At 49.4% G+C, this 13618-nt stretch overlaps 1 protein-coding gene across 6 annotated transcripts in view; it reads right to left on the reverse strand.

Moving 5' to 3' along the window:
- tango2 (transport and golgi organization 2 homolog (Drosophila)) overlaps positions 1-13618 on the reverse strand; it is a 273616-nt gene that overhangs the window by 53828 nt on the left and 206170 nt on the right. For all 6 annotated transcript variants that reach the window (XM_038809089.1, XM_038808651.1, XM_038808828.1 and 3 more), the window contains one exon: positions 6101-6215. In XM_038809089.1, the coding sequence (XP_038665017.1) occupies positions 6101-6215 (115 nt within the window). The remainder of the gene's footprint in view (positions 1-6100; positions 6216-13618) is intronic.

The raw sequence follows: 13618 nt of genomic DNA on the forward strand, positions 1-13618 counted from the left end.
CATTCCACCAGACTACATGCCCCCCCATTAAACGATAAACAATAATAAATACAATAGTAAACACAAAGTACCCCAATCCTACCCCCTGGGTTGCTGCTGCTGCTGACCATCTCCTAACGCTCCGCTAGAAAGTCTAGGAACGGTTGCCACCGCCTGAAGAACCCTTGCACGGATCCTCTTAAGGCAAATTTTACCGTCTCTAATTTAATAAACCCCGCCATGTCGCTGATCCAGGCTTCCACACTTGGGGGCCTCGCATCCTTCCACTGCAACAGAATCCTCCGCCAGGCTACCAGGGACGCAAAGGCCAGAATACCGGCCTCTTTCGCCTCCTGCACTCCCGGCTCGTCCGATACCCCAAATATTGTGAGCCCCCAGCTCGGCTTAACCCGGGTGTTCACCACCTTCGACACCGTCCTCGCAACGCCCCTCTAGAACTCATCCAGCGCTGGGCACGCCCAGAACATGTGGGCGTGGTTTGCCAGGCTCCCCGAACACCTTGCCTCAGTCATGTGTGCCCTGTGCAGAACCTTAAATTGTATCAGGCTAAGCCTGGCGCAAGAGGAGGAAGAATTTACCTTACCCAGGGTGTCTGCCACGTACCCTCATCTATCTCCTCCCCAAGCTCCTCCTTCCATTTACCTTTTAGCTCCTCCACCGAAGCCTCCTCCTCCTCCTGCATCTCCTGGTAGATCGCCGAGACCTTGCCCTCTCCAACCCAGGCCCCCGAGAGCACCCAATCCTGGATCCTGCTTGCTGGCAACAGCGGGAATGCCCTCATCTGCCATCTTATGAACGCCCTTACCTCCATGTACATGAAGGCATTTCCAGGGGGGGGCCCGAATTTTTCCTCCAACGCCCCAAGGCTAGCGAACGTCCCGTCTATAAACAGGTCCCCCATCCTTCTAAGATCTGCCCTGTGCCAGCTCAGGAACCCTCCCATCCATTCTCTCCGGGAGAAACCGATGGTTTTCTTGGATCGGGGACCACACCGAAGCCTCTACCTCCTCCCTGTGGTGTCTCCATTGCCCCCAAATTTTGAGGGACGCCGCCACCACTGGACACGTGGTGTACCTTGTCGGCAGGAGCGGCAGCGGTGCCGTCACCAGCGCTCTCAGGCACGTGCCCACACAGGACGCCATCTCCAGCCTCTCCAATGTCGCCCCCTCCCCCTCCATTACCCACTTGCGTATCATCGCCACGTTAGCAGCCCAGTAGTACCCGCATAGATTAGGCAACGCCAGCCCTCCTCTGTCCCTGCTCCGCTCCAGAAACACCCTTCTCACCCTCGGGGTCTTCTTCGCCCATACAAAGCCCATAATGCTCCTGCTGACCCGCTTAAAAAAGGCCTTAGGGATCAGGGTGGGGAGGCACTGCAATATAAAAAGGAACCTCGGGAGCACCATCATCTTCACCGACTGCACCCTACCCGCCAGGGAGAGCGGCAGCATATCCCATCTTTTAAACTCCTCCTCCATTTGCTCCACCAGCCTCGTCAAGTTGAGCTTGTGTAGGGCCCCCCCAGCTCCTGGCCACCTGGATCCTCAGGTACCTAAAACTCCTTTCCGCCCTTTTCAGTGGAAGCTCATCTATCCCCCTTCCCTGGCCCCCCTGGGTGTACCACGAACAGCTCGCTCTTCCCCATGTTTAGCTTATACCCGGAGAAGTCCCCAAACTCCCTGAGGATCTGCATCACCTCCGGCATCCCCCCCACCGGGTCCGCCACATAGAAAACAGATCGTCGGCATACAGTGATACCTGGTGTCCCCCCCCCGCAACACCCCCCTACAGTTCCTGGACTCCCTCAAAGCCATCGCCAAAGGCTCAATTGCCAATGCAAATAGCAGGGGGGGATACGGGGCACCCCTGCCTCGTTCCCCCGGTGCAGCCAAAAGTATTCCGGCCTCCTCCGATTCGTGGCCATACTCGCCACCGGGGCTTTGTATAGTAACCTAACCCAACTGACGAACCCCTCCCCTAACCCAACTGACGAACCCCTCCCCTAACCCAACTGACGAACCCCTCCCCTAACCCAACTGACGAACCCCTCCCCGAACCCAAAACTCCTCAATACCTCCCACAGGTACCCCCACTCCACCCTATCAAAGGCCTTCTCCGCAGCCATAGCCGCCACTATCTCCGCCTCCCCCCCTCCACTGCCAGCATCATGATTACATTTAGGAGCCTCCAAACGTTGGTGTTTAGCTGCCTTCCTTTCACGAAACCCGTCTGGTCCTCGTGGATGACCCCCGGGACACAGTCCTTAATTCTAGTAGCCAACACCTTTGCTAACAGTTTTGCATCCACATTGAGGAGCGAGATTGGCCTATACGACCCACACTGTAAGGGGTCCTTGTCCCGCTTCAAGATCAGCGCCCTAGACATTGTCGGGGGTCGGACACCCCCCCTCCCTCGCCTCATTGAAAGTCCTCACTAGTAGTGGGCCCAGCAGGTCCATATATTTCCTGTAAAATTCCACCGGAAACCCATCTGGCCCCGGTGCTTTCCCCACCTGCATACTCCCCAGCCCCTTAGCCAGTTCCTCCAGCCCTACCGGTGCCCCAAGCCCCGCCACCTGCCCCTCCTCTACCCTCGGGAACCTCAGCCGGTTTAGAAACTGGCGCATCCCCCCCTCCTCTGTCAGGACCTCCAACCTATACAGCCCCTCATAAAAGTCTCTAAATACCCCATTTATTCCCACCGCACTCCGCACCGTTTCCCCACCTTTATCTCTAACTCCCCCGATCTCCCTCGCTGCCTCCCGCTTCCGAAGCAGGTATGCCAGCCTCCGGCTAGCCTTCTCCCCGTGTTCATACACCGCCCCTTGCCCCTTGCGCTTTCCTCCACTGTACCTCCGCCTTCTTGGTAGTCAACAGGCCGAACTCGGCCTGGAGGCTTTGTTGCTCCTTGAGTAGTCCCTCCTCGGGGACCTCTGCGTACCTCCTATCTACCCTTACCATCTCCCCCACCAGCCTCTCCCTCTCTCTCCTCTCCTTCCCCTCCTTGTGGGCCCTAATGGAGATTAGCTCTCCCCTGATCACCGCCTTCAGTGCCTCCCAGACCACCCCTACCTGCACCTCCCCATTATCGTTGACCTCTAGGTATCTTTCTATACGCCCCCGGATCCGCCCACTCGCTTCTTCATCCGCCAACAACGCCACCTCCAGGTGCCACAGCGGGCGCTGGTCCCTCTCCTCTCCAAGCTCAAGGTCCACCCAGTGTGGGGCATGGTCAGAGATGGCTATGGCCAAATGCTCCGTGTCCTCCACCCTCGGAATCAGCGCCCTGCTCATCATGAAAAAGTCAATCCGGGAGTAGGCTCTATGGACGTGGGAAAAGAATGAGAATTCCCTGGCCCCCGGCCTAACAAACCTCCATGGGTCCACTCCTCCCATTTGGTCCATAAACCCCCTCAGCACCTTGGCCGCCGCCGGCCTCCTACCCATCCTGGATCTAGAGCGGTCCAATGCTGGATCCAATACCATATTGAAGTCCCCCCCCCCCCATTATCAAGATCCCTGCCTCCAGGTCCGGGATCCGGCCCAATATGCGCCGCATAAATCCAGCATCATCCCAGTTCGGGGCATACACATTCACCAAGACCACCCGCACCCCCTGCAGATTACCACTCACCATCACGTACCTGCCTCCATTGTCTGCCAGAATGCTCAGCGCCTCAAACGACACCCGCTTCCCCACCAGAATCACCACCCCTCGATTCTTTGCGTCCAACCCCGAATGGAAGACCTGCCCTACCCACCCCTTTCTCAGCCTAACCTGGTCTGCCACCCTCAGGTGCGCCTCCTGGAGCATGACCACATCTGTCTTCAGTCCCTTCAGGTACGCGAACACACGGGCCCTCTTGACCGGCCCGTTCAGGCCCCTCACATTCCAAATTATCAGCCGGATCGGGGGCTACCCGCCCCCCCCCCCCCCCCCCCCCCCCCCCCCCCACCGATTAGCCATCACCCTTTCTAGGCCAGCCACGTGCCCGGGCCTCCCGCACTCTCCGTTCCCCCAGCGGCAGACCCCCGCCCCGACTCTCTCTACAGACTCTAGCTCCCCCTTGGCCATTGCAGCAGCAACCCAGTTGCCGGCCCAGCCCCCTCTGGCGCAGCTCCCTTTCACAGCCTAATCCCAGCTCCCCCACCTCAGGCCTCCCCTCTCCCTTCACCCCCCCAACGGGGCCCCCTCTTCCAACCACCAACACCCACACTCTCACCAAACCCCCACTACAAACCAAAAAAAAAGAGAAAAAGCAGTACCGAACAGAACAGAACATCCCCCCAAAACACAACAATCACATCAATCCCCTCTCGACATCCCCTTGCCACCGACCCTCAACCCGTCCAAGTTTTCAGCCTGGATAAAGGTCCATGCCTCCTCCGGCGTCTCAAGTAGTGGCGGCTGGCGGTCCTTGAAGGTGACCCACAGTCGCGCTGGCTGCAACATTCCAAATTTCACCCCCTTCTGATGCAGCGCCGCCTTAGCCCGATTATACCCGGCCCTCTTCTTGGCCACCTCCGCGCTCCAGTCCTGGTATAGCCAGACCTCTGCATTCTCCCACCTGCTGCTCCACTCTTTCTTTTCCCACCTTAGGACACACTCCCTGTCCACGAAGCAGTGGAACTGCACCAGCACCGCCCGCGGCGGCTCGTTGGGCTTGGGCCTCCTCGCCAGGACTTGATGGGCCCCCTCCAGCTCCAGGGGCCCCGGGAAGGCCTCCGCGCCCAGCAGCATGTTCAGCATCGTGACCACGTATGCTCCGGCATCCGATTCCTCCACCCCCTCCGGGAGACCCAGGATCCGCAAGTTCTTCCTCCTCGACCGATTCTTCATGTCCTCGAACTTCGCCTGCCATTTCTTATGCAGCGTCTCGTGCACCTCTACCTTCACCGCCAGGCCCAAGATCTCATCCTTGTTCTCCGAGGCCTTTTGCCGCACCTCCCGGATCGCCGCCCCTTGGGCCTTCTAGGTCTCGAGCAGCTTGTCAATCGAAGCCTTCATCGGCTCCAACAGCTCTGCCTTCAGCGCCGTGAAGCAGCGCTACAGAAACCCCTGCTGCTCCTGCGACCATTGCTCCCACGCTGCCTGGTCTCCATCCGCCGCCATCTTGGTTTTCCTCCCTTGCACTTTTCGCCGCTCCAAATCTATTTCCTTCACCGCTCCACTCCTGGTCCAATCCATACAGTGCCGGGGAAATATTGCTGTCACCTTCCCACTCTGGGAATTGCTGAACAAATGCCGTTGGGGGCCCTAAAAAGAGCCCAAAAGTCTGTTTCAGGTGGGAGCTGCCGAACGTGCGACTTAGCTCTGCATAGCCGCAACCGGAAGTCCCTTATCTTTTTTTTTATTTGCTCATTGGCCCCGTAAGTGGGAAACAAAATTGAAATGTGGTCCCTCGCATGTAAAGGTCGGACAAGCCTGCACTGCATCATCATTTTCAGCAGGTCTGCAGACAAGGGTCTTGCCGTACCTTTGAAACCCAAAGCTAGCTCATATTGTTACTCTAGAACCGAGAGACATGATGAGGAGCTACCAATGAAAAGGAAAAACTGTCACTCATTGAATCGAATGTCTGAGGAGCAGGCGGCCAGATACCTTAATTATGGCTCAAGGTTTATTCTTAGAAAACCGCTAGTTGAACCTTCGAACCAGATGTGTAATTAATAGCAAAATACTGCAGATGCTGGAAATCTGAAATGAAAACAGGAATGTTGGAAATACTAAGGGTGGGATTCTCCGGCTGCGCCCGCCCGGTGACCGGAATCAATGGACCTTTACACGGTCCATGTCCCGCCCATGACGATGTTCAGCGGACAAGGCAGAAGAATCCAACCCCAAGTCTAAACAAAAAGTCAACCTGAAACGTTAACTCTGTTGCCAGGTCTGTTGAGTAGGTTCAGCAGTTTGTTTAAAATATTCTTTACTGCATTGTTGGTCAGGGGTCTTGCACCTGAATCCCACCATGCTATGTCTTCAGAAAGGCAGACAAGTCCACTGTGTCAATGTACGGCAGCAATGAGGTCACATATTTTTGTATTTATTTGAATCATATTGAAAGCCAGCATTGTTCAACAAATGTTACTGGTGAACTTACTTAAAGTCTGCAGTTATCAAGTTAAATCCATTGTACAGATGTCCCTCTGAAGAAACTTTCTTCAAGTAAGTCAAACCATCCACATCTTCAGTCAGGAAATTTGTCACGAGATGACCTTGAAATTTTTTTAAAAATACATATAATTAGATAAAATCTCACAATGGCACATCTTGTAGCACTCCATCTAAAAAACACAATCAGCCTTCAGGATTGCAGCATTTTGGTACAAGCATCACTATGATTTTTAAAAACTGGTCTCTTTAAAATAAACCGTATAAAATTGTAGAAATATTCTTCAACACTGTACATTCACCTGAACTGCTGCACGAGGTTCAGCATCTAAAAGCAGCACAGTTCACTTTCATAATATTCTAACTCATTGAATTATTTTCTACACTGTTGTCTCAAATCTTATTAAGAAACACGTAAGGTTGGAAGGCAGACAGTGAAGACAGGGTTAAACTTGAATGTGATGCTCCCTCACAGTTGAGTAATTGATAGATCTCACTTAAGAAAATTTGTTTAGTCTATGTTTCCAGAGTTGAGCCTGGCTGGGCAGGATCGGGGGCAGTGAGTGGTGACAGCTTATTAAATCTTGAGGCTATGACTCTGTTCATGCCCAATATTGAACAATGCTCATGGGATCACAGAATAGCAATCAATAAACCAACCAATGCAACTTTCCACCTTCCTAAAGACAGTGAAAGTATCACATTGATTATTGAAAATACAATAATCAATGAATCATACTAATTATTAGAGTTGCCAAGATTAACACATCACCCCCAACTACCTGAGATACTGGCACCACCTGCCATACTGGCTGAAATCAATCCATTCAACATAGCTCAGGGGCAATCTTAGAGCTTTCATGTTCTTTTGCTGGGATATAATTCTCCAGTGACCATTAGATTGGAGTGTTCATCAGAAACAGGTCTGTATCGTAAACATGCTTGAATGAGTATTGTTACCTAGTCAAGCATCATGGCCAAACCTCTGCCACAGGTTGGTAATTGGTCAGAAGGGAGGAAAAGGGGGTTAGGAATAAGGGGAAGATTCTCAGAAGATGTACAGGGGCCTCAGCTCCACTATAGATAAGAACGGCTTGGATGAAGGCAGATTAAGTTTATACCCAATTATGGCAGATGACACGGTTAGCAGTAGTTATATACTGAGAGCAAGTAGTAACACAGGGTCATGGATTAACTTTGAAAGACAGAGGTCAATGTAGGGAAGTCTGAGGTCACCAACTTTTGATCCAGGAAAGACAAATTGAAGTATTTTCTTTGTTTTCTTTTTGTTTTACGTTTAGAATATCCAATTCTTTTTTTTTCCCAATTAAGGGGCAATTTAATGTGGCCAATTCACCTACCCTGCACATCTTTGGGTTGTGGGGGTGAGACCCACGTAGACACAGGGAGAATGTGCAAACTCCACACGGACAGTGACCCGGGGCCGGATTGAACCCGGGTCCTCAACGCCGTGAGACAGCAGTGCTAACCACTGCACCATCCAAACTGAACTATTTTCTTAATGATGCAAGAGCAGGTGCTATGGAGGAACACAAGAATGAAAACATAAGAACTAGGAGCAGGAGTAGGCCATCTGGCCCCTCAAGCCTGCTCCGCCATTCAATGAGATCATGGCTGATCTTTTGTGGACTCAGTTCCACTTTCCGGCCCGAACACCATAACCCTTAATCCCTTTATTCTTCAAAAAACTATCTATCTTTACCTTAAAAACATGTAATGAAGGAGCCTCAACTGCTTCACTGGGCCAGGAATTCCATAGATTCACAACCCTTTGGGTGAAGAAGTTCCTCCTAAACTCAGTCCTAAATCTACTTCCCCTTATTTTGAGGCTATGTCCCCTAGTTCTCCTTTCACCCGCCAGTGGAAACAACCTGCCCGCATCTATCCTATCTATTCCTTTCATAATTTTAAATGTTTCTATAAGATCCCCCCTCATCCTTATAAATTCCAACGAGTACAGTCCCAGTCTACTCAACCTCTCCTCATAATCCAACCCCTTCAGCTCTGGGATTAACCTAGTGAATCTCCTCTGCACACCCTCCAGTGCCAGTATGTCCTTTCTCAAGTAAGGAGACCAAAACTGAACACAATACTCCAGGTGTGGCCTCACTAACACCTTATACAATTGCAACATAACCTCCCTAGTCTTGAACTCCATCCCTCTAGCAATGAAGGACAAAATTCCATTTGCCTTCTTAATCACCTGTTGCACCTGTAAACTAACTTTCTGTGACTCATGCACTAGCACACCCAGGTCTCTCTGCACAGCGGCATGCTTTAATATTTTATCGTTTAAATAATAATCCCGTTTGCTGTTATTCCTACCAAAATGGATAACCTCACATTTGTCAACATTGTATTCCATCTGCCAGACCCTGGCCCATTCACTTAACCTATCCAAATCCCTCTGCAGACTTCCAGTATCCTCTGCACTTTTCGCTTTACCACTCATCTTAGTGTCGTCTGCAAACTTGGACACATTGCCCTTGGTCCCTAACTCCAAATCATCTATGTAAATTGTGAACAATTGTGAACAAATTGTTAAAAGTACAAAAGGTAATCAGAAATGCCAGTGAAATGTTGAACTTTATATCAAAGCGCTGGAATACCCTATCTACAACTGTTGTGGACACAGCAAAGTTATTTTGACCAGGGAAAGAGATTTATCAGTATGCTATCAGGTTAGATTCATAGAATCATACAAACCCTACAGTAGAGAAGGAGGCCATTCGGCCCATCCAGTTCGCACCAACCCGACTATCCCCATTTACAGTCCCCCGTCCACTCTGCCTTATCCCCATAACCCAGAACCTAACCTACACATCTCCAGACATTAAGGGGTAATTTAGCATGGTCAATCCTCCTGAACTGCACATCTTTGGACTGTGGAAGGAAACCCTTGCAGACACGGGGAGAACGTACAAACACCACAACAGACAGAGGCTGGAAATGAGCCCGGGTCCCTGCGCACTGAGGCAGCAACGCTAACCACTGTGCAAACTGTCCCCTCATAAACTTACCTCACTGTACAAACTTCTCTCACTGGGTTTAGAAGGTTGCAGGTGTTTTAATAATTGCCTTAAAAATAATAAAGAGATTCCATACGCTAGATTCAGAGAAACTATTTCCTCTGGTCAGGCTATTCACAAATATTTTGGATTGAAAACACATTTCCACATAGATTAGAGGAAATTTGGAATTCACAACCTCCCAAAATTGTAGATGTTATGAAAGGTAGATTATTATTGAGTAAGGACATATGGGATGTGGTGCAGAGAGAGGTAAATAGAGTTCAGGCAGAGATCAACCATAATATAACTGGATACACAAAATACTGTGTAGCGGCACGGGTCAATAAGGCTATTAAAAAGCAAATAAAGTTTGCTGGAGGGATAGAATTGAAAAGCAGAGAAATTATCTTAAATTTACACAGAACTGTAGCTAGGTGACACTTGGATCACACAGTTCTGTTTCCCATATTAAAAAAAGGGTATAGAATGGTGATGCCGCAACAAAACTTGTATGATTGTTTCCAGAACGGGGAAGTTACATCCAACAGGATGGGTTGGGACCCTCTTCTTTAGAAAGAAATAGGCTGGGGAGTGACATGACATAGATCTTTAAAGATTTTTTTTTCCAATTAAGGGGTAATTTAGCGGGGCCAATCCACCTACTCTGCACATCTTTGGGTTGTGGGTGTGAGACCCACACAGACACAGGGAGAATGTGCAAACTCCACACGGATAGTGACCTGGGGCTGGGATCGAATCCAGGTCCTCAGCGGCGTGCAAACCACTGCACCACCATGCCACCCAGATATTTTAAGATTATGAAATAATTTGGTAGGGTAGACACAGAGAGAAAATGTTTCCATTTGCGGCAAGCCCAAAACTCAGGGATTATAATTATAAGTTCCAATAGGAGGAACCTCTTTACTTAAAAGGTGGCGAGAATGTGGAACCCAATACTAGAAAGAGTGGTTGAGACAAATTACAGGTAATGCACTTAAGGATGACTTAAATTAACGCAAGGGAGAAAGGAATCCAAGATTAGACTGACGGGATTTGATGACGTTGGTATGAGGCGGCTACTATGGCCCATAAATACCAGCACGAACCAGTCAGGCCGAATGGCCTGTTTGCCTGTTGTCAGTTTTACACAAGAGACTCAAAGGGTTGAATGTCCTGATCCATGTTTCAAGACTAAACATTGCATAGGTATCACCTCAAAAATACAAAAAAAAAAATACATCTTTAATTCATCGTGCTCTTTGATTAAATACATTTTTTTAAGCACGTTTTTAAATGTAAATTTAATGCTGCCTCAGGAAGATGGCTTTCAAAAATAATTTATTAGCAAATCAATTCCCTACTGCAGCTGGTTCTACCTCGTCCGACCGAACCTTTAGACAACTGGAGTGACAGTCAAGATGACGATGCTACGGCTTTTGTCAGTGCTGCATAATGGACAAAAAACAGGTCAGTCTCCAGGTGGCAGTGAAGACTAAAAATAGAAATACTGGTAGGGAGCAGGTGCTTATCCTGTTTGTAATTCTAAAACAGAAAGCATAATTACATGTTTTTCTACGGCAGGTTTGTGATGGCAAAAATTGGCCTCAATTTGGAAGCGGAAGAGAAGGAGCAGCTTTAAATCTCAACACAGAATTATTTAAATCGAGAAATAGCAAAATTGAGTCTGGATTTTGGTTCTGACTTGAACATGTGAAATTCTCTATCAGCAACTAATTGAAAAAAAATCTAAGCACGGCTTGAAAGCTGCCTTTGTTCACACATTTGTCAATCATCATTTCTTCAAAACATCAGAAACACTCGTGTAAAAGTCAAATTTTTGAGACCACACTTTTAGACAAAAAGTAGCGGGGTGACTACACAAATAATATTGAGTGGTTGAAACTGTTTTGCACAGGGGTCAACACAGCGTACACATCCTGATCAGCACCATTTTGGTGCGCCTCTTCCGCCCAAGATGATGCTGCTCGTCACTTCCTTGTCTGATTCTCACACTCGCCGTTTCCCTGGCCGACTCTCCCACTCACAGCTCCCGTTGATTGTCTCCTCCCTATTGCCGTCCCTTTCTTCGGCCCTCGCACACAGCGAGTGTTGGGGATAGAAAGCGGTAAATGGGAGAGTCGGACAGGGAAGTGGTGAACGAGAAAGTTGGGCAGGAGTGTTGGACAGGGAAGCAGCGAATGCAAGAAGCGGGCAGGGAACAGCAAGTGGGAGAGTCAGCGAGAAGGAGAGAGTGAACCTGGAGGAGAGGCTTGAGTTGGTGCTAAGAAGAAAGAATTAGAATTCTTTTGTACGAAAGTCAGGGGTCGGCTTTTACACAAGCTGATCTGTTACTCACGTATGTACAGTAGCGAATGCTGTCATAGGTGCGATTAAGTAAAAGGTAACTCCCCTGAATGAGGTGCAAACTGCTCACTGCACTGTTGTTTCTGCCAAAAAAAGATGTCACACCTAACATGCTGTAACCAGTGCCTTTGTAATTGGCATTAATAATGATAGTTTACTGAACATTGAACAGGATTTTCCAGCCTCCCAGCGTGTGTTTCCCGGAGACCGGAGGCGGCATGCCATTTGCTGGTGGCGGGAATCTCTGGTTCCCGCCACCATACACCGCTGGGAAACCCATCGGCAGGACCAGAGAATCCTGCCACTATCAAACGGCCGGAGAATTCCGACCGTTATGTCCAATTTTAGTCTCCTGACATTGAGGTTTAGGGAAGGTTGCAGAGGAGGGCCACTAGATTGACTCTGAATTGAAAGCATCTTAGCTCGAAAGAAAGATTAAAAGGGATGAAACTGAACACTCTTGAAAACCATGGACTAAATCATAGAATCAGAATTTACAATGCAGAAGGAGGCCATTCGGCCCATTGAGTCTGCACCGGCATTTGGAAAGAGCACCCTACCCAAGCCCACACCCACATCCGATCCCCATAACCCAGCAACTCTACCTAACATTTTTGGACACAAAGGGCAATTTAGCATGGCCAATCCACCTCACCCACATATCTTTGGACTTGTGGGAGCAAACCAGAGCACCCGGAGGAAACCCACGCAGACACAGGGAAAACGTGCAGACTCCGCACAGACAGTGACCCAAGCCGAGAATAGAAGCTAACCACTGTGCTACCGTGCTGCCCCACCGGCTGAAGAGTGATCTGATCGACGTTTGCAAGCTGATGTTGCAAATTACTGTGTTCAAATAGTTCATTCTAATCAACAATAATAATCTTTATTAGTGTCACAAAAAGTAGGCTTACATTCACATTGCAATGAAGTTAACTAAACAGGGTAGGGAGGACCAATGGTCACAATTTTAAATAAAGCAAAAAATACTGGAAATATTCAAAAATGTCTGTGGAGAAACAAGTGGAATCTTCCTGTCTCGATGGAGATGGGTTGGAAGTTGGGATTAGGATCAAAATTGGCTCCCTGATACATTTCTGACTCTGAGCAGTCACACACCTGCCAGCAGTGGGTAGCCAATCAGGCCAAATACTGGAACAATTTGGGGCAAGTTACCGTTGTCACCAACATCTTCCTGGTGTCGGATGTGCCCTGTGGATTTGAGCCACTGGCAGCAGTTTGGAGACAGTTGCCTGCGGTAGGCAGGAGAGTTATTGGGTCTCTGTCACTGGCCGCATGAATGTGCTGACAAAGTTCAAAAGCTGCAGGATTAGCCATGAATCTTCCTGTGCAGGGATTTCCCTCCAAACTGATGACCCTCAGAGCTGTTTTTCCCAAATATGAATCAAGATCCCAAGGGCGTTTTCACTTTGAGGCATCCTCGTGCTCTTCTACCTGCCTCAGCAGGGCCTTCCTCTGCCGGTAGCACAGTGGTTAACACTGTTGCTTCACAGCTCCAGGGTCCCAGGTTCGATTCCTGGCTTGGATCACTGTCTGTACAGAGTCTGCACGTTCTCCCCGTGTCTGCGTGGGTTTCCTCCGAGTGCTCCGGTTTCCTCCCACAGTCCAAAGATGTGCAGGTTAGGTGGATTGGCCATGATAAATTGCTCTTAGTGTCCAACAAAGGTGAGGTTGGGTTGCTGGGTTACGGGGATAGGGTGGATGCATGGGCTTAATTCGGGTGCTCTTTCCAAGGGCTGGTGCAGACTCGTTGGGCTGAATGGCCTCCTTCTGCACTGTGAATTCTATGATTCTATAAGAACAATACTCCTATTGGGCCTTCAGCTTCGGGTAATGGTTTGATATCTTTAACGTTGTGGCACATGTGGAGGAAGACTATTAACTGGTTCCCTCCCAGAGGATTCCACGTGTTGGCAACTGGGATCAGAAATCATCCCAATGCCTAAAATCTTTCAAAGAGTATAAGGTCCTGTCCAGTGTTTCATCAGTTCCACAGATGCTGCCAGGCCTGCTGACTATTTCCAACATTTTCTGTATTTTTTGTTTCAGATTTCCAACTCCTGCAGTATTTTGCTTTTGTCACAGACAAA

The sequence above is a fragment of the Scyliorhinus canicula genome, chromosome 1 (genome assembly GCF_902713615.1).
Source record: "Scyliorhinus canicula chromosome 1, sScyCan1.1, whole genome shotgun sequence".
Classification (NCBI taxonomy): Eukaryota; Metazoa; Chordata; class Chondrichthyes; order Carcharhiniformes; family Scyliorhinidae; genus Scyliorhinus; species Scyliorhinus canicula.